Source organism: Leptodactylus fuscus, chromosome 6 (assembly GCF_031893055.1).
Source record: "Leptodactylus fuscus isolate aLepFus1 chromosome 6, aLepFus1.hap2, whole genome shotgun sequence".
NCBI classification, from domain to species: domain Eukaryota; kingdom Metazoa; phylum Chordata; class Amphibia; order Anura; family Leptodactylidae; genus Leptodactylus; species Leptodactylus fuscus.
In genome coordinates this window covers 177,147,974-177,169,393 of record NC_134270.1, presented here as the reverse complement: position 1 = coordinate 177,169,393, position 21,420 = coordinate 177,147,974, and the positions used below count along the sequence as shown (strand labels likewise).

Genomic DNA, 21,420 nt, shown 5'->3' with positions numbered 1-21,420 from the left:
TTGTGTGAGGAGCGGATGAGAGCAGAGCGGAGTAGGAGGTCATTGGAGGATCTGAGGTTACGTGTGGGCAGGTAGCGGGAGATTAGGTCAGAGATATATGGAGGGGACAGGTTGTGGATGAGGTCAGAGATATATGGAGGGGACAGGTTGTGGATGGCTTTGTAACAATGAGGGGTTAACAAAAAAACAAAACAAAACAAAACATGATGTATTTAATTAAAAATCATTTCTCTTCCCTGTGACTTTCTCTCCCCATGACTGGCTCATGAATATAATAACACATGATGTGATAAGTAAATGTAACTATCCTACTAATGTACAGAGATCCCAAGTACTTCTCTACAGACCTTGTGCACCAGTCTAGAAGGAATCCCATCATCTGCACCACAAGACTACACGATGGATCCCTGTACGTATAAGCGCTATCATCTACACGGCCATGATTCCAGACAATTTCTAGACCATTATTTTTCGGATAAACCTCAAATGGCCTTTGGAGAGGACGCCGTGATATTTCCTATTAAAAGCCTTATAAAAGCTTTCTCAGCTGGTATGTATCTGGATTGTCGATGGTTAATTTATCTGCATATAAATTGCGCATATTTATTTATTTTAAGATATTGAAGATAAGAAGGGTCAACCAGACTGCTCAGGTGTAACAACTGAAAAATCATTGAGTATAATGTAAAATCTAGGTCATCGGGGTTAAGTAGAATCATTATCTCCTATGTAGTCTCCAGAAGCCAGGAAAATTTAATAATAAAGTCAAAGGGCAACTCAAAAATGTGAGGGTACAGTAACTTGTAAATCTTCTGTCATCGGGCAGTTTGGGGTCTACCAGTTGGGGCTAATGTCACTTCCCGATCTCTCACCAATGATAACCTGACAATGTGTAGAATCTCCTGTAAGATATCAGTTCTTACATAGAGAATGCACCAACAATACCCCCAAAAATGCCAAGTTACCAGGTAAGTATGTGCAAGTCAAAGCGTAAATATTGAAAAAACTGTGAAAATAAACTACAAATCTATTCCCAATCCCATAAACATATGAAGCCTGCTTTAGTACTTACTACTCAGAAATCAAAGTAACCTACTAGAACATTTAGGGTCTCTCAAGATCTTTATGTCTTGACCATATCGGAGTCTCGATAGAAATAAAATCTCCTGCTCTGTAGAATGTATTTGTTTTGTATTACACAAAGTGCTTATTATCAGGGGAACCGTCTAAATACTGAGGGTTGTCCAAGGTGGAGAAGGCTTTCACTTTGCTTTATGAACTAATAAATTATTGGTGGCAAATCTTGTCTTATAAAACAGCTGAGGATTATTTTTGTTTTTTCTTGTTTTTGTGTATTAGATGAGTAATATTTCCATATTTTCTGGAGATGATATAGACATAGGTTATTATCTACAACATATAATATGGTTTCAATATTGGAATTTTCCTACAGGTCATATTAAAGGAGACATCTTGCTTGACCTCAGCATTGGTTCCCTGATTCATCATCTGTATTCAGCCTGTGAGTGTTTCAAAGACATCATAGTCCTGAAGGTCAAAGACAGATGTATCCTGGAGATGAAAAGATGGGTGGACAAACGTACAGGAGCCTTTCATTGGGGACATGCTGCAAAACATCATGTAGACATAGAAGGAAAAAGGTGAAGTATTTGTCCAACTATTAAGGAAACCCATCTGTCGTTGTCATAGAGAACATATGGAGACCAATTCAGGAAAGGTTTATACAGGTTATCTTATGCCAAATGTACCCCAGCTATCACCCTGCCGGATGTGTCCCATGTAGACTGATGGTGTAGTGCAGTCATGTCATGCTCAAAGAACCATCTAATGTTCATATATACCAGAACCAAGACTTTATTTGGTTTATTGCAAGGGTACAATCAGGAATTTTAGTGCCCCTCCTCTCTCCGACACTAAACATGCCAACGTAAGACAAAAATAATAGCAGTACTATGATTGATCCCATTCAGTGTTCAATCTAATCATTGTTTCAATGTTATCGTTACGGCCACACCAAATATGCCTGTTAGTTACTTTGTGGGACAATCACTTTTTTCACTTTCTTCCATTTCTTCCAGTCACCAGTTAGAAGACAAAGAAGTGAAAGTGAGATCATCAATGCAACATGTTGTGAAATGTGACCTTGAGAAAGAAAATATGACCGAGCCGATAGTTTTACCTCCAACCGATTGTATCATCAGTGCTTGGCTACTAGATGCTATCAGCAAAGACCAAGATGACTACATCAGATATCTCAGGAAGTTCTCAAGATTGCTGAAACCTGGAGGACACTTTCTATTAATTGGGAGTTTAGGTATGACCTATTACACGGTTGGAAAAGACAAGTTCCATGTTTTCAGATATGATAAGGATTTTACCAGAAAAGCTCTAGAAGGAGAAGGTTTTATAATGGATGAGTGTAAGGTTCATAAGAGGACAGCTGTGAGTGACCTTACTGACTATAAGGCTGTCATATTCATTGTAGCTCACAAGGAGAAGTAACTCTAGGTAGAAATGTAGTGACCTGATGAGACTCTTATCAGATTATATCCAAGCCTTGTATTGTGTGTATACATCAGGAAGATTAAACAATGTATATCTCCAAAAGAAAGTTGTGCATTGTATTTGTATTTCTGCATAGAAAGCATTGACAATTATGCTTTGCCATACACAAAAAAAATATTCATTGATATGTATATAGACTTAAGTCTTCATGTGCAGAATTTAAATGTAAGGCACTAAAATAGGATGTAATAATAAAACCAAAACTTCATCTATGCTATTATTCATCATTAACGGTAACACTCACATATATGTCCTCTCTACTGTATAATACGGTAACACTCACATGTGTCCTCACTACTGTATAATACGGTAACACTCACATGTGTCCTCACTACTGTATAATACGGTAACGCTCACAGTGCTACATTAGTATTCATCACCTGGCTGGGACATCAAGAAGAGGAAGTAGAGAAGGATCAGTGCAATGCTAATCCTCTGCTTCCCAGTACTTATGTCCCAACCAGTTGATGAATAGAAATGCTAATGTGGTTTTGCCTCTAGTTGCTCAGATCCAGGTTACCTGCTGAATGACTGAACCCTGACCCTTTCTTCAAACCTCCTGGTGCAGTGGTAACTCTTTCCTGTCTTATTCTGCAGTTGGGACATGAATAACATTGATCTATCACCTTCCCAGCAGGAGAGAGGCGGTGGGGCAGGGACTGCAAGTGATCGGTTCTAACCATGTCCTTGTGTGTGCTCCTGTGATTTTATCAGGGTTTTATCATTATAAAATTGTTTTCCTTGTTGTCACTGCTTTGTTTGTTGAACTTTTTAAAGACTGATAATAGTGTCGGGAACTGTGAGCATTGGGGACATTGCACAATATTGTGAGGTTTCTCTTTTCTTTCCATTGAATCAATAATAAACATTCACATATGGCATTGACCTGTGTTTATTCCCCTCAACTAGTGATATCTGCCTGTTCCTTGGCATAGGATATATTGCCTTTAAGAGTAATTCGACAAATATGGAATATACTAATAAAAATTTCATAAATTGTAAGACACGAGGAGTTATTTATCTGGCCAGCTGCTCCGCCTGCGGAACGCAATATGTGGGTAAAACCATTCGCGAGTTCCGCAGAAGGATTCGTGAGCACATAAATGATATCTCTAGAGGCGAAGACACCCCTTTGGCACGTCATATATGTGAGAAACACGGTGGAGATGTGTCCATTGTAAAATTCCAGGGAGTGGAACTGGTCCATCCATCTCCTCGGGGGGGGGAGATTTTGATAAAAAGCTCCTGCAGTGGGAGGCTAGATGGACCTTTACGTTAAAGACTGTGAAACCGTGGGGTCTTAATGATGGCATCTCGTTTGCCTGTTTTATTTAAACTTGGGTTCAGTTTACCATTTCCATATGTGGGATTTTGTTTGGTGATTTACCCTATCTACTACCTTTTAAGATCTTGGATGGCGGTGTAGGGTGGTAATAGTTATGGTTACAGCTATGGTAGTATGGTTCTATAGTTCTTGGTAGGGGTTATGCATGAGGTGTAGTCATCTGTTTTTCCTATGCAGTATCCCCGTGTAGCTGGTACCAGGATGCTGTGCTGAGTGAGTCCCCCTCTGGGAGGGGATCCCAGTGTTCTGTCATATAGTCATGGTGTTTTATATATTCATCAGGTCATATACTCACCTGTATAGACATTTCCTTTGTAACAATTGTGTATTTGAACTGCAGGGGGGCGGAGTTGGGGAGTTATTATGAATGGTCTTTCTGGCAGTTCTCATCTAGCTGATGTCATTGAATGTGCAGGGAGCTCGGGGCGGAGTCGGCCGTATTGAGTAAGGACACACCTCCGGCTTCTGAGTGGTGCTCGCCTGCACATGTGCAGTAAAGACACAACGTCACATGCCGGCCGTCAGAACTATGGGTCTGGTTTGCACACGCTGATTGGTTATAGCGTCTGCTAGGGGGTGTGGCTTTGCACATTTAAACTCAGCATTCTCCCGCGCCCCCCTATGGCTAAACATCAATGCCATGGAGTCATATCATAAGACGCTAATGTGATTTAGATAGTGGTCAGTTAATCTCCTGTGCACAACAAAAGCCTCTGATGATTCATGCTGACAGGGAGAGTGTTAGTATGTTGAAACGTCAGGCTAAGTTTAAGATTATCTCGGCTATTGTTTTAGCCCTAAAGCAGGCAAGGGGAATTGAGCTGCCTGAGCTGCATGTGATTTATCAGTAGCAGAGCAGCTTTACCAGCAGCAGAGCAGCTCTACCCGGATAACTACTTTAGCTTTTGATAGGTGTTACTATCCGGTTACTCTGTATACCAGCCTGCTAACAAGTCCTCTTTTGTAGGCATTCTATTGCACAGCAGAGAGCTTCAGTGCTTTAACAAAATGAATTATTAACTGTAGCTCCAGCTTATGGGAAGGAAAAATCTATAGCAGTTGAGTTATTTGCCAGCCAGTACTCTATAGATAACATAGGCAGCTATAGCACACGTTTTTCCAGCCCTGCTCTTTAACCCATTATCCACAACAAAGATAAGAAGTGTAACACTAGTGGGGTAAATAAATGATTGTGGAGGACGGTGTGTCCCACTCCCCCACAGGCTAGGTGGTTGCACATTATCATTACCTTTGTTAATTTTGGGGTATTTTATACCACATTTTTGTTATGTTGTCTTGTACTAAGTATAGCTTTTAATACATATCAATAAAAGTGAAATTTTAAATACGTCCCTGATAGTTACCTACCTATCTCCCATTTTTGTTTATTAACTGGGCACGTAGCATTGGTTATCTCTACTTTAATATTTGAATTTATATTGCCAAGTTAAGCTGGATTTCCACTGGAATTTTTGGACCGGATTTTGATGCAGAATCCAGTCCAAAAAATGGCTAGCTGTAACTGGATGCCGGTGCGGTGCATGGGCACGTCGCTTCTTTTTTGGGAATAAACTGCTCACGGAAAAAGGAACTCATTGAATTCAATGGAAAGCAGTTTTTAGAGCTGGACTTTGAGGCTTCCACATCAAAATCTGAGCCAAAAAACCTTGTGTGAACCCGTTTTTACTGTCTTTATACTGATTTTCCTGCTGACAGACTCCCTTTAACAATTCCAATTACTGGTTCAAAATAAAATAAATAGAAAACCTACAATAATCCTTGAAAAATGATATAAAATTATTTACAAAAGGCACAGAAGGTAAGTCTGGCCTGCAAATGTACAAACGTATAACGTACAAACGTTTCCTTTCTATTAGGGTAGAATGATGCAGTATAAGATCAATTAAAGAATAAGACAAAAACACAAAACACATAAGAGGGGATGTGCAGTACAATACAGACAGCCATAGTAAGTAACACAACCCGGGACAGAAAACAGTATATAATATCAGATAATACCAGTTATAATGTATCTGAATGTAACATGTTCACAAGAATCCTAAGAATGGAACTGTGTAAATACACTATTATACTATACACATCAATAGATCCCACAATATCATACGATACTACAATTATACATAGATAATGCACCAAAGTGAGTTACCTACAAATATAGGTGCTCCGACATTAACACTAGAGATGTGTGAATAGTATTCGAAACTCTAGTTTTCGCCCCATAGGAATGAATGCAAGCTATATTTACCTGGGGTGTAGAGGTCTCAAATAGAGATGAGCGAACAGTAAAATGTTCGAGATTCGAGATTCGTTTCGAGTAGCCCCTCAATGTTCGACTACTCAAATCGAATATCGAACCCCATTATAGTCTATGGGGGGGAAATGCTCGTTTCAGGGGTAGACAACGTTCAATCAAATTATACTTACCAAGTCCACGAGTGAGGGTCGGGCTGGATTCTCCGAGAAGTCTTCTCCTTGCAGCGTCCCTGCGGCATCTTCCAGCTCTGAATTCACTCTGCCAGACATCGGGCCTGGGCAGAGCCGACTGCGCATGCCTGCACTACAAGCACTACAAGCGGACATGCGCAGTCGGCTCTGCCCAGGCCCAATGCCTGGCAGAGTGAATTCAGACCTGGAAGACGCCGCGGGGAAGCTGCACGGAGAAGACTTCTAAAGGTAGGAGAAGAACCAGCGTTGATCGGCCGACTGTATAGCATTTGGCCAATCAATGCTGGTTCTGCATCGAACTTTTCCATTCGAATAGCGAGTGGTACTCGATCGAGTACGAGTATTTCAAATACCGTAATATTCGATTGAATACCTACTCGATCAAATACTACTCGCTCATCTCTAGTCTCAACAGATCCTCTGTCATATGAACAGCACATCAGCATTACATGTGACACTTGGTATTTGGAGATCCTGTTACAGATTTTCAGTTATTTATCAGATATCACACTTCATCTTTACATACAATAAATGGACAAATCTGGTGGAGATTTCTTACCTGATCACTAAGCTGATTTGGAGTTGTACAGATTTCCTGAATTCTTTATTAAAGCTATTCACAATGGAAACCCAGAGGAAAATACAAACTTATAAAGACCCATGAGGGTGCTTGGTCATGTTTTTGAGGGTCACCTTTCCAGGAAATTGTCAACTCCGAGCAACAGACTGTGATGTTGTCTATGTGTTCTACATTGCACAGTACTAGGTATGGTGAGTGATCCAAGATGGCTGCCCTCAACATTATCAAGCAGGTGATAGAAGTTGATGGTTTCAACACCAAAGATTAAAATATACCAAGAAGAAACAAAGATGAAGATTATAATGAAGAAGGGAGTAGTGTGCACATATGTATAAAGTAATATATTATTCACTTTGTAGATAAAGGTCCAAAAGCTCCACAAAGGGTTCTTAAGCAGAAACTGACAGAAATGGAAAGTCTCATATAGAAGATAAATAAGTTTTTGGGGTCCATGTTTAAAAAAACAAACAAACAAACAAACAAAAAAAATTCTATCATATTTTTTTTTTTTTAATTGTTTTTTCTGGTGTTCATTCTGCATTAAAAATAACATATCATCTCCGTCTGAAGGGTCACTGTGATTACGGCTATAACATATATACAGCACAGACCAAAACTTTGGACACACTTTCTCATTCAATGAGTTTTCTGTATTTTCATGACTATGAAAATTGTAGATTCACACTGAAGGCATCAAAACTATGAAGTAAGACATGTGGGATTATAGACTTACCAAACAGTGTGACACAACTGAAAATCTGTCTTATATTCTCAGTTCTTCAAAGTAGCCACCTTTTGCTTTGATTCCTGCTTTGCACACTTTTGGCATTCTCTCGATGACCTTCATGAGGTAGTCACCTGAAATGGTTTTCACTTCACAGGTGTGCCCTGTCAGGTGTAATAAGTGGGATCTCTTACCTTATAAATGGGGTTGGGGCCATCAGTTGTGTTGTGCAGAAGTCAGGTGGATACACAGCCGATAGTCCTACTGAATAGACTGTTAGAATTTGTATTATGGCAAGAAAAAAGCAGCTAAGTAAAGAAAAACGAGTGGCCATCATTACTTTAAGAAATGAAGGTCAGTCAGTCCGAGAAATTGGGAAAACTTTGAAAGTGTCCCCAAGTTGCAAAAACCATCAAGCGCTACAAATAAACTGGGTGACATGAGGCCCCCCCAGGAAAGGAAGACCAAGAGTCACCTCTGCTGTGGAGGATAAGGACCGCCCCAGGAAAGGAAGACCAAGAGTCACCTCTGCTGCGGAGGATGAGGACCGCCCCAGGAGAGGAAGACCAAGAGTCACCTCTGCTGCGGAGGATAAGTCATCTGAGCCGAAACTGCCACGCTAATGCGCTGCGGACAATCCGGTTCTTCCTGCAGCGCTTTGAAGATAAAGTTCACAGAGTTTTCCTCCGCTGACTTTCTCAAAGTTTCTCTTCCCATTTTTCAGAAACCAGGAAAATATGTTGATGATGTAAAAAAACTTAAGGGTACAATAACTTGTAAATCTGCTGTCACTGGGCAGTTTGGGGTCTACCAGTTGGTGTTAATGTCACTTCCCGATCTCTCACCAATGATAACCTGACAATGTGTAGAATCTCCTGTACAATGAAAGATATCAGATCTTACATAGAGAATGTAACAACAATAAAATACTGCATTTAAATAAAGTCTCCTAACTGATCACTGTTGTTTAGGGTTGAGCCAATCTTGAGATTTCAGGATCGTTTTTAAAATCCGATTTCCGATCATTTACCATCCGAACCCGATCCCAATTCCGATCCTAATGCAAGTCAATGGGATTTTTTAATGATCGAAAATCGGATTTAAAAAATGATCCTATTCACTAAACAGCGTGGAGTCCAAAAATTGAAGGCTTCAATTTTTGGACTCTATGCTGTGTAGTGATTAAAAAAATCCGCTGGCTACTTAGCCCTCCCCTGCTGTCCAGTTACATGCACAGAACCGCTGCCGCTGTCGCACCCCATTGTTCTCATCCTGCCCTCTGTCATTCACACACCTGCAGAGCACCATGCTGTGTGCCCCTGCCTCCCTAGGCTAGTGTTACTGATTCTGGGAGTATGCGGGGCCTGTTGTGGCTTAAAAGAGTGTGGGTGAGTACAGGGTGGGGAAAAGTGAGTGTATCACTCACATCTCCCCTCCCAGTACCCGACCACACTCTTCTAAGCCACAACAAGCCCCACCTTCACCTGGCATCTGAATCACTAGCCTAGGGAGGCAGGGGTACATGCGTCGCTCTGCAGGTGTGTGAATGACAGAGGAGAAGCCAGAGAATAACAGCCGGGAGCTCTGGGAGCGGCAGCAGTTCTGTGCAGGTAAGGTTGAGCAATTGGGATTGGAATTCCGTTCCCGATCTTTTTTTTAGGTGGGATTGGAACCCAATCGCAATTGTGAAATTTACTCCATCGCTGATCAGGATCTGATCTTTTCTGATCCATATCGCTCAACCCTACTGTTGATACCAGTAGAGGACACCTTGTGATTATGCTATTACCAAAAGAACCTTCTAAAAAGTGAGAACTGTCCAAAGTAGAGAAAGCCTTTAATTTTGTTTTATTTCTAATAAATGAATGGTACCAAATCTTGTCATATAAAACTAATTAAGATTATTATTTTTTTTGTTTGTTTTGGGGTATTTAAGAAGTAATATTTTCATATTTTATTGAGATGATATAGACATATGTTACTATCTACAACATATATTATGCTTTTCAGGTCATATTAAAGGAGACATCTTGCTTGACCTCAGCATTGGTTCCCTGGTTCATCATCTCTATTCAGCCTGTGAGTTTTTCAAAGACATCATAGTACTGAAGGTTAAAGACAGATGTATCCTGGAGCTGAAAAGATGGGTGGACACACGGACAGGAGCCTTTCATTGGGGCCATGCCGCAAAACTTCATGTAGAAATAAATGGAACAAGGTGATGTATTTGTCCAACTATTAAGGAGAACCCACTGTCAAAAAACTATTTTTATTAATCCATTCAGTGATCCATATAAATATATTACATAATGTCTATCTTATTTTCTTTTAAGACAATCACTTTCTTCACTTTTTACTTTTCTTTTAGTCTCCAGTTGGAGGACAAACAAGTAAAATTGAGATCATCAATGCAACATGTTGTGAAATGTGACCTCGAGAAAGAAAATATGACCGAGCCGATAGTTTTACCTCCAGCCGATTGTATCATCAGTGTTTGGCTACTAGATGCTATCAGCAATGACCAAGATGACTACATCAGATATCTCAGGAAGTTCTCAAGATTGCTGAAACCTGGAGGACACTTCATATTAATTGGGAGTTTAGGTATGACCTATTACACGGTTGGAAAAGACAAGTTCCATGTTTTCAGATATGATAAGGATTTTACCAGAAAAGCTCTAGAAGGAGAAGTTTTTATAATAGATGAGTGTAAGGTTCATAAGAGAACAGCTGTGAGTGACCTTCTTGACTATAAGGCTCTTATGTTCATTGTAGCTCACAAGGAGAAGTAGCTTTAGATAGAAATGTAGTGACCTGATGAGACTTTTATCAGATTATATTCAAGCCTTCTATTGTGTGTATATACCAGGAGGGTTAAACAATGTAGCGTTTATACTCGAGTATAAGCCGAGTTTTTCAGCACAGATTTTGTGCTGAAAAAGTCCCCCTAGGCTTATGCTCGAGTAAGGGGGGGAAGGGGTTAAAGCACACGGACCCCATAGACTATAATGGGGTCCATGTGCTTTAACCCCTTCCCGACATTCATAGCATTCCCGCTTATGCCCCCGGTGGACACATTTGCCACCTTGTCTTCATGTAAAGAAACAGGTGACACTCTCCCCGCGACCTACTTTTGAACACCCTCCAGTAGAGCCATGTCCTGGATGAAATCACGCGCAGGGACAGAGACGGGCTTCTCCCACGGGTGGAACTTGAAACCTCCTTCGTCAGGCGCCGAGAGGAACCACTGCTGGAAAGCGGCAGGTGCCTCCATGCCCCTGGAGGGAGTGGGCGCGACTGCTCTCTCAAGGGTGGACATAAGGATAGGCTTGGCTGCAGAAGCGCTGAGAGAGATCCCCTGCCACCAGCAGAAGCACTGCGGGCGGACCTGAAGGGGAACTGCGGCCGGCCACCGGCAGAAGAAATGAGGGGAATCCCCAGCAAGGCTGTGCCTGCCATCCTCGGATGCAAGCCTGGCAGCTGAGGTTCCCCTTCAGGTCCACCCACGGTGCTTCCCCTCAGCGATTATGCCAGCAGCCGGCAATAGTTCGCCTTCAGGTCCGGTGGCTGAGGTCCTCCTTCAGGTCCTCCCTCAGCACTTCTGCCGGTGGCAGGGGTTTTTTCCTCCGCGCTTCTATAAAGGCTCCCCGGCCTGCAGTGCTTTTTTTTTTTTTTTTTTTTTTTTTTGCAGGTTGTTCTATGCAGCCTGCAAAAGAAATGATGATTTTATTTTTTATTTTTTTTTACAATGTATTGCAATGCATTAGCATTGTTATGTATTGCATTAGTGATCAGACCCCCTGGGGCTGAAGACGCCTAGGGGGTCTAATAAATGCACAAAATTTTTTTAAAAAAATAAGTATTGAAAATTCAAATCACCCCCCTTTCCTAGAACACATATAAAACTAATACTGTTAATACTGTGAGACATATACATGTTAGGTATCCCTGTGTCCGAAAACGCACGCTCTACAAATCTATAAGAAATATTTTTCCTGTACGGTATACGCCATAGCGGGGGGAAAAAAAGTCTATCTGCCCCTTCCCTGAGACTATTTTTTCCCCCTCACTTGGAACGCAGCCTGACTACAGCCAGGCTTTATATAGGGTATCTGCAGTGCTCCTGTTCTGTTGGCAAGGGGTTAATAGGAGCACTGCAGATACCTTATAGTCAGCCAGGCTGAATTCCAAGTGGGGGGAAAAAAAACAAAAAACCTAGTCCTCAAGCTCAAGGAAGGGGCAGACAGACAACCAAAACAGCCCCTCCCATTACCCAGCACCAGCATCTACTGCACCCAAAAACTCCGGCCATTTTAATTTTTGAAATTTTCCAGTAGCTGCTGCATTTCCCTCCCCCCTATATACTCGAGTCAATATGTTTTCCCAGTTTTTTGTGGTAAAATGAGGGGCCTCGGCTGATATTCGGGTCGGCTTATACTTGAGTATATACGGTATATCTCCAATAGATGGTTGTGCATTGTACGTGCCTTTCTTCAGGAAAGCTTCCTGCATAGAAGCGGAGACAACTATTATTCTTTATAAAACATCAAAAACAAGAAATAAAGAAATTGCTCTTTGATATACAGCTCACTTCTGATATATCCAAAATCCATCCATGTGAAGTCAGTGCCTGGAACTAATGCCTTGGACTTTGAAGCAAACGTGATAGATTTTGCACAGAGGATAAAATATTCCATCTCGAAGAAAAAATATAATAAAAATTAACTTATGTCATCATTTAAAAAATCACATTACAGAATAAAATCTATACAATTTGCAAAGCACGGAACATGGACAGAAGATAACAATATTGCATACCATATGTGAATCCAAAACATCAGAAATTTACAGTTTGTAACCGGATTTGTATATATTAGTCCAAAATACAAGTTAATATAAATAATAAGACACATATCCTAGTTAGTACTAGAAATAGTAGTAAAATTGGGTCAGTCGCTAAAGAATATATTAGCCGCAAGCTTATTTAGAATGGAAAAACAAAAATCTTCTACTTGGTTGAATCTAAAAGGATTTTTTCAAATGTGGATTATCCTTTAATCCTTTAATAGTCCCACATTGGGGAAATTTCAGTATGTTACAGCAGCCTAGTAATACAGATACAGGATAATACACAGTAATATAATACAGACGTAGACACACATATGCTGAGAAGAGAAGATATACTAGGAGTCCATAGCAGCTAAGGAAGAGAAGAGAAAGAAGGAAGACTTCATAGTCATTATCATTAGTTCTCTGTGCAGAGTGTCTTCGCTTGGTTTGATGTAGATTAGAGATGAGCGAACAGTGTTCTATCGAACTCATGTTCGATCGGATATTAGGCTGTTCGGCATGTTCGAATCGAATCGAACACCGCGTGGTAAAGTGCGCCATTACTCGATTCCCCTCCCACCTTCCCTGGCGCCTTTTTTGCTCCAATAACAGCGCAGGGTAGGTGGGACAGGAACTACGACACCGGTGACGTTGAAAAAAGTAGGCAAAACCCATTGGCTGCCGAAAACATGTGACCTCTAATTTAAAAGAACAGCGCCGCCCAGCTTCGCGTCATTCTGAGCTTGCAATTCACCGAGGACGGAGGTTTCCGTCCAGTTAGCTAGGGGTTAGATTCTGGGTAGGCAGGGACAGGCTAGGATAGGAAGGAGAAGACAACCAACAGCTCTTATAAGAGCTAAATTCCAGGGAGAAGCTTGTCAGTGTAACGTGGCACTGACGGGCTCAATCGCCGCAACCCAGCTTTCCCAGGATCCTGAATGGAATACACTGTCAGTGTATTCCCGTATACCCGATATATACCCCCGATACCCGTTCCAACGGTGTGCCCCCCCACCTTCACCCCAGAAATACCCTGCAAGTCCCCTAGCAATAGAATTGGGGCTATATACACCCACTATTTTTGCTACTGCCATATAGTGCCATTGTCTCACTGGGAATTCAAAGAATATATTGGGCTTACATATAACTTCAATTCCAGGGAGAAGCTTGTCAGTGTAACGTGGCACTGACGGGCTCAATCGCCGCAACCCAGCTTTCCCAGGATCCTGAATGGAACACACTGACAGTGTATTCCCGTATACCCCATATATACACCCCAAATCCCCGTTCCAACGGTGTGCCCCCCCACCTTCACCTCAGAAATACCCTGCAAGTCCCCTAGCAATAGAATTGGGGCTATATACACCCACAATTTTTGCTACTGGTATACAGTGCCATTGTCTCACTGGGAATTCAAAGAATATATGGGGGTTATGTGCACCCACAATTTTTAATACTGCTATACAGTGCCATTGTCTGACTGGGAATTCAAAGAATATATGGGGGTTATGTGCACCCACAATTTTTAATACTGGTATATAGTGCCATTGTCTGACTGGGAATTCAAAGAATATATGGGGGTTATGTGCACCCACAATTTTTACTACTGGTATACAGTGCCATTGTCTGACTGGGAATTCAAAGAATATATTGGGGTGACGTGCACCCACAATTTTTGCTACTGCTATACAGTTCCATTGTCTCACTGGGAATTCAAAGAATATATGGGGGTTATGTGCACCCACAATTTTTAATACTGGTATACAGTGCCATTGTCTGACTGGGAATTCAAAGAATATATGGGGGTTATGTGCACCCACAATTTTTAATACTGGTATACAGTGCCATTGTCTGACTGGGAATTCAAAGAATATATGGGGGTTACGTGCACCCACAATTTTTAATACTGCTATACAGTGCCATTGTCTGACTGGGAATTCAAAGAATATATGGGGGTTACGTGCACCCACAATTTTTAATACTGGTATACAGTGCCATTGTCTGACTGGGAATTCAAAGAATATATGGGGGTTATGTGCACCCACAATTTTTAATACTGGTATACAGTGCCATTGTCTGACTGGGAATTCAAAGAATATATGGGGGTTATGTGCACCCACAATTTTTAATACTGGTATACAGTGCCATTGTCTGACTGGGAATTCAAAGAATATATGGGGGTTATGTGCACCCACAATTTTTGCTACTGCTATACAGTTCCATTGTCTCACTGGGAATTCAAAGAATATATGGGGGTTATGTGCACCCACAATTTTTAATACTGGTATACAGTGCCATTGTCTGACTGGGAATTCAAAGAATATATGGGGGTTATGTGCACCCACAATTTTTACTACTGGTATACAGTGCCATTGTCTGACTGGGAATTCAAAGAATATATGGGGGTTATGTGCACCCACAATTTTTAATACTGGTATACAGTGCCATTGTCTGACTGGGAATTCAAAGAATATATGGGGGTTACGTGCACCCACAATTTTTAATACTGCTATACAGTGCCATTGTCTGACTGGGAATTCAAAGAATATATGGGGGTTACGTGCACCCACAATTTTTAATACTGGTATACAGTGCCATTGTCTGACTGGGAATTCAAAGAATATATGGGGGTTATGTGCACCCACAATTTTTAATACTGGTATACAGTGCCATTGTCTGACTGGGAATTCAAAGAATATATGGGGGTTATGTGCACCCACAATTTTTACTACTGGTATACAGTGCCATTGTCTAACTGGGAATTCAAAGAATATATTGGGGTGACGTGCACCCACAATTTTTGCTACTGCTATACAGTTCCATTGTCTGACTGGGAATTCAAAGAATATATGGGGGTTATGTGCACCCACAATTTTTACTACTGGTATACAGTGCCATTGTCTGACTGGGAATTCAAAGAATATATGGGGGTTATGTGCACCCACAATTTTTACTACTGGTATACAGTGCCATTGTCTAACTGGGAATTCAAAGAATATATTGGGGTGACGTGCACCCACAATTTTTGCTACTGCTATACAGTTCCATTGTCTGACTGGGAATTCAAAGAATATATGGGGGTTATGTGCACCCACAATTTTTACTACTGGTATACAGTGCCATTGTCTGACTGGGAATTCAAAGAATATATGGGGGTTACGTGCACCCACAATTTTTAATACTGGTATACAGTGCCATTGTCTGACTGGGAATTCAAAGAATATATGGGGGTTATGTGCACCCACAATTTTTAATACTGGTATACAGTGCCATTGTCTGACTGGGAATTCAAAGAATATATGGGGGTTACGTGCACCCACAATTTTTAATACTGCTATACAGTGCCATTGTCTGACTGGGAATTCAAAGAATATATGGGGGTTACGTGCACCCACAATTTTTAATACTGGTATACAGTGCCATTGTCTGACTGGGAATTCAAAGAATATATGGGGGTTATGTGCACCCACAATTTTTAATACTGGTATACAGTGCCATTGTCTGACTGGGAATTCAAAGAATATATGGGGGTTATGTGCACCCACAATTTTTAATACTGGTATACAGTGCCATTGTCTGACTGGGAATTCAAAGAATATATGGGGGTTACGTGCACCCACAATTTTTAATACTGGTATACAGTGCCATTGTCTGACTGGGAATTCAAAGAATATATGGGGGTTATGTGCACCCACAATTTTTAATACTGGTATACAGTGCCATTGTCTGACTGGGAATTCAAAGAATATATGGGGGTTACGTGCACCCACAATTTTTAATACTGCTATACAGTGCCATTGTCTGACTGGGAATTCAAAGAATATATGGGGGTTACGTGCACCCACAATTTTTAATACTGGTATACAGTGCCATTGTCTGACTGGGAATTCAAAGAATATATGGGGGTTATGTGCACCCACAATTTTTAATACTGGTATACAGTGCCATTGTCTGACTGGGAATTCAAAGAATATATGGGGGTTATGTGCACCCACAATTTTTAATACTGGTATACAGTGCCATTGTCTGACTGGGAATTCAAAGAATATATGGGGGTTATGTGCACCCACAATTTTTACTACTGGTATACAGTGCCATTGTCTAACTGGGAATTCAAAGAATATATTGGGGTGACGTGCACCCACAATTTTTGCTACTGCTATACAGTTCCATTGTCTCACTGGGAATTCAAAGAATATATGGGGGTTATGTGCACCCACAATTTTTAATACTGGTATACAGTGCCATTGTCTGACTGGGAATTCAAAGAATATATGGGGGTTATGTGCACCCACAATTTTTAATACTGGTATACAGTGCCATTGTCTGACTGGGAATTCAAAGAATATATGGGGGTTATGTGCACCCACAATTTTTAATACTGGTATACAGTGCCATTGTCTGACTGGGAATTCAAAGAATATATGGGGGTTACGTGCACCCACAATTTTTAATACTGCTATACAGTGCCATTGTCTGACTGGGAATTCAAAGAATATATGGGGGTTACGTGCACCCACAATTTTTAATACTGGTATACAGTGCCATTGTCTGACTGGGAATTCAAAGAATATATGGGGGTTATGTGCACCCACAATTTTTAATACTGGTATACAGTGCCATTGTCTGACTGGGAATTCAAAGAATATATGGGGGTTATGTGCACCCACAATTTTTACTACTGGTATACAGTGCCATTGTCTAACTGGGAATTCAAAGAATATATTGGGGTGACGTGCACCCACAATTTTTGCTACTGCTATACAGTTCCATTGTCTGACTGGGAATTCAAAGAATATATGGGGGTTATGTGCACCCACAATTTTTACTACTGGTATACAGTGCCATTGTCTGACTGGGAATTCAAAGAATATATGGGGGTTATGTGCACCCACAATTTTTAATACTGGTATACAGTGCCATTGTCTGACTGGGAATTCAAAGAATATATGGGGGTTACGTGCACCCACAATTTTTAATACTGGTATACAGTGCCATTGTCTGACTGGGAATTCAAAGAATATATGGGGGTTATGTGCACCCACAATTTTTACTACTGGTATACAGTGCCATTGTCTAACTGGGAATTCAAAGAATATATTGGGGTGACGTGCACCCACAATTTTTGCTACTGCTATACAGTTCCATTGTCTCACTGGGAATTCAAAGAATATATGGGGGTTATGTGCACCCACAATTTTTAATACTGGTATACAGTGCCATTGTCTGACTGGGAATTCAAAGAATATATGGGGGTTATGTGCACCCACAATTTTTAATACTGGTATACAGTGCCATTGTCTGACTGGGAATTCAAAGAATATATGGGGGTTATGTGCACCCACAATTTTTACTACTGGTATACAGTGCCATTGTCTAACTGGGAATTCAAAGAATATATTGGGGTGACGTGCACCCACAATTTTTGCTACTGCTATACAGTTCCATTGTCTGACTGGGAATTCAAAGAATATATGGGGGTTATGTGCACCCACAATTTTTACTACTGGTATACAGTGCCATTGTCTGACTGGGAATTCAAAGAATATATGGGGGTTATGTGCACCCACAATTTTTACTACTGGTATACAGTGCCATTGTCTGACTGGGAATTCAAAGAATATATGGGGGTTACGTGCACCCACAATTTTTAATACTGCTATACAGTGCCATTGTCTGACTGGGAATTCAAAGAATATATGGGGGTTACGTGCACCCACAATTTTTAATACTGGTATACAGTGCCATTGTCTGACTGGGAATTCAAAGAATATATGGGGGTTATGTGCACCCACAATTTTTAATACTGGTATACAGTGCCATTGTCTGACTGGGAATTCAAAGAATATATGGGGGTTATGTGCACCCACAATTTTTAATACTGGTATATAGTGCCATTGTCTGACTGGGAATTCAAAGAATATATGGGGGTTACGTGCACCCACAATTTTTAATACTGCTATACAGTGCCATTGTCTGAGTGGGAATTCAAAGAATATATGGGGGTTATGTGCACCCACAATTTTTAATACTGGTATATAGTGCCATTGTCTGACTGGGAATTCAAAGAATATATGGGGGTTATGTGCACCCACAATTTTTAATACTGGTATACAGTGCCATTGTCTCACTGGGAATTCCACAAATAATTTGGGGATTCATTCACCCTACATCTCAGGCTCTTGCCATATTCACCCAGGTTGTCAGTGCTGCACCAGCTCGTTCCCAGACAGCTCGGCCCGAAAAACGCGTTACCTATATAGAGGATTTGGACAATGAAGACAACATGTTCTAAATCTAATGTCTGCACCTTCTCCAGAATTAAAATAAAGGCAGCGTTTAACTTTCAAATAGCACTGCACAAAGGAAGAGCTTATCAGCTTGTCTCATGACATGCTACTGAAAAGTTTCATTTGTGTATCTTAATGTAAATATAGTTGTATAAGCTTTTTGGGTTTTAGGCACTGCCAAGTTATTTATTACCACCCACTCCCTTATAATGATGATGACGCCAAAGTCACTGTGGGTGTTCAGAGCTCACAGCTTTGGGTGACATTTGTCTTGCTCTCTGTCGGTACCAGCTGTCTTTTTGGATACCGTAAAGTTATGTTGACTTTATTAACAGCTATAGAAGCTTTAGCCAGGTTGTGACGGTGTGTAACCCTAACAACACTAAGTGGGATACACATTAATAGTCAGTCTATGTACGCTAAACGTATCACTGAAGTAATTTTTTTTCCCTCTCCCCTAATATAAGAAAGGAACAGACATTAGACCTAGACCGGGGTTCGAGGCTTGAAAAAATCCAGTATTATTTGTTCTTCATGATGTGAAATATGTGTTGAAAAGCAACCCAAGATGAAGTCAGCCATGTGTGCCAGTGTGTTACTTGGCATGCCTTTGCTGGCCCCAACTGTAAGGGTCACTCTCCATTTCCTCCATTTTCCACTCCCCTTCACACCATTTGTGGTGAAGCAATGGGATGCACTGAAGTGCACCCTCTAGCCTCGTGTGGGATAGGGACATCAGATGCCACTCCAACCCCCTCGTCTTCCTCCGCCAGCCAACGGTGCGAAGATGAGAGGAGTGTGCTCTGAATGTTTTCTGCCTAGCAGAGGCTAGTTCTCACTTACGAAAATGGCCCCACTTTGACCTGTATATCAGGCACAATGGTGTAGGTTTCAAAGAAACATGGCACCAACAAGTTGGAAAACGTGGGCCATGCGTGGACCGTGTTTGAGTCTGGCAAGCTCCAGATCTGCTACCAGGTTCCAGCCATTATCACAGGCGCAAAAATGCCAGGCCCCAGGTGTAGCAGGGAAAAAAAAATGCCATCTCAGCCAGGATGGCATCCCTGACCTCGGAGGCACTGTGCTGTCTGTCCCCCAAGCTGATCAGTTTCAGCACGGCCTACTGACATCTCCCCATGCCAGTGTTACAGTGTTTTCCGCTAGTAGCTGGGGTGGAGGTTGCAGCTTCGTAGGGTTTCAGTCTACTCCTGCCATGAATTTTGGCCTGGGAGAGGAGATAGGCCACCCCAGTTTGCACCCGGGGAACAGACTCCACCACATTCACCCTGCCTGTCATTAAAGATAAGCACTGCAGCATCCCTGACCACAGGCGCTTGTCCATGTGTCGGTGGTCAAGTGGACCTTGCAGCAAAGCGCAGAGCTCTGGGCCCGACTGATGTTATGGGACACATGCAGGCGCAAGGCAGAGACAGCACACCAAGAGAAGTAGTAACGGCTAGGCCCAGCATAGGGAGGTGCCCCAGCTGCCATCTGCTGACGGAAGGCCTGGGTCTCCAGAAGCATAAACAAACACCAACATCTCCAGGGCCAGCAGTTTATCGATGAGGCTGTTACAGGCTTGGGCATGGGGGTGGGTTGTATTGTACTTCTGCCTGCAATGAAAAGCTTGGGAAATGTGGAGTGGCTGGGAAGAGGCGCATGATGGTGCAGGCCAAAAGGGCGCATGAGGGTGAACTCCCCAATGTGTCAGAGATAGGTGTGTAGGTGTCCTTGCATCATATACTTGCACCATATTTGGCTTTGGAAGTTAATTTTGTGCCAAAAAGTGGTTAAGACAGCGATCCCTCAGCTACTCCCGTTACACTGTCTATTGAAGTTACCATCTGTGGAAGTGGACCACCATTTCTAAGATCCCAAAGGAAGCAGGCAAGAGATGTGCAGTTCAGAAAAAAAGATGAGAAAATAAGTTTAGGCTGTAGAGCACAGAGGGATCGGAGAGGACAGAGCTGGTGTCGGCCAGGTATTCCCACAACATGCGCCTATACTTGTCCCTCCTGGTGACACTAGGCCCCTGAGTGGCAGTAATTTGTCCAGGGGGGCCATTAACGTGTTCCAGACCTAGGAATAAGTCTTCCAACAGGGTAGAGTTTTGCATGCCTTTGCTTCTACCCACTGTTTTTGCTGCTTAGCTTCCCTCCACATCTACTCTGCTTTCACCCCTAAACATCACCCCAGTTTATGCCTTTGCTTCTACCCAGGTTTTTTGTTGATTTAGCTTCCCTCTACATCTACACTGCTTTAGCCCCTAGACATCACCCCTGTCCATGTGGGGTCGGTGGCCTCGTCATCCACCAACTCCTCTTCCAATTGCGCACTGCCCCCTTACTGCAAACCGCACATGACCACAGCTTGCCTTGATGGCAACTGTGTCTCATGATCCCCACTTAGGTCCAGACAAGTCGGTGGCGGGTCCAAAACCCCAAAATTGGAAGGAAATGGCAGATGCTGCAGTATTTCTAACACCTGTTCCTGGTGCTCGGGCCTGGTCTGTGTTGTACCCTGCACCCTGCTTAACGCATCTGCCATATCCGAAGTTGTGCTGAGCGCATGCTAATGTTTCGTGTCCAGTGCAATGGAT

General features: G+C 41.9%; 2 protein-coding genes across 2 annotated transcripts; both read left to right on the top strand.

The window, feature by feature from the left end:
* Nucleotides 1-370: 370 nt before the first annotated feature.
* Nucleotides 371-2,523, top strand: LOC142209870 (nicotinamide N-methyltransferase-like). The gene is made up of 3 exons (XM_075278908.1): nt 371-550; nt 1,454-1,661; nt 2,100-2,523. Exons 1-3 carry the CDS (start codon nt 400-402, stop codon nt 2,521-2,523), a joined length of 783 nt encoding a protein of 260 aa, XP_075135009.1. The 5' UTR covers nt 371-399.
* Nucleotides 2,524-9,247: 6,724 nt separating this feature from the next.
* Nucleotides 9,248-10,493, top strand: LOC142209176 (nicotinamide N-methyltransferase-like). The gene is made up of 3 exons (XM_075278108.1): nt 9,248-9,311; nt 9,712-9,919; nt 10,070-10,493. The coding sequence occupies exons 1-3, from the start codon at nt 9,248-9,250 to the stop codon at nt 10,491-10,493; spliced, it is 696 nt and encodes a 231-aa protein (XP_075134209.1).
* The last annotated feature ends 10,927 nt before the right edge of the window (nt 10,494-21,420 follow it).

What these genes read in the sequence shown, in the direction of transcription:
- LOC142209870 (XM_075278908.1), top strand. Translation starts at nt 400, where the DNA reads ATGGATCCCTGTACGTATAAGCGCTATCATCTACACGGCCATGATTCC. An exon ending in TATAAAAGCTTTCTCAGCTG is followed by an intron (nt 551 to 1,453) that starts GTATGTATCTGG and finishes ATTTTCCTACAG; the next exon opens with GTCATATTAAAGGAGACATC. An exon ending in GTAGACATAGAAGGAAAAAG is followed by an intron (nt 1,662 to 2,099) that starts GTGAAGTATTTG and finishes CATTTCTTCCAG; the next exon opens with TCACCAGTTAGAAGACAAAG.
- LOC142209176 (XM_075278108.1), top strand. Translation starts at nt 9,248, where the DNA reads ATGACAGAGGAGAAGCCAGAGAATAACAGCCGGGAGCTCTGGGAGCGG. An exon ending in GCGGCAGCAGTTCTGTGCAG is followed by an intron (nt 9,312 to 9,711) that starts GTAAGGTTGAGC and finishes TATGCTTTTCAG; the next exon opens with GTCATATTAAAGGAGACATC. An exon ending in GTAGAAATAAATGGAACAAG is followed by an intron (nt 9,920 to 10,069) that starts GTGATGTATTTG and finishes CTTTTCTTTTAG; the next exon opens with TCTCCAGTTGGAGGACAAAC.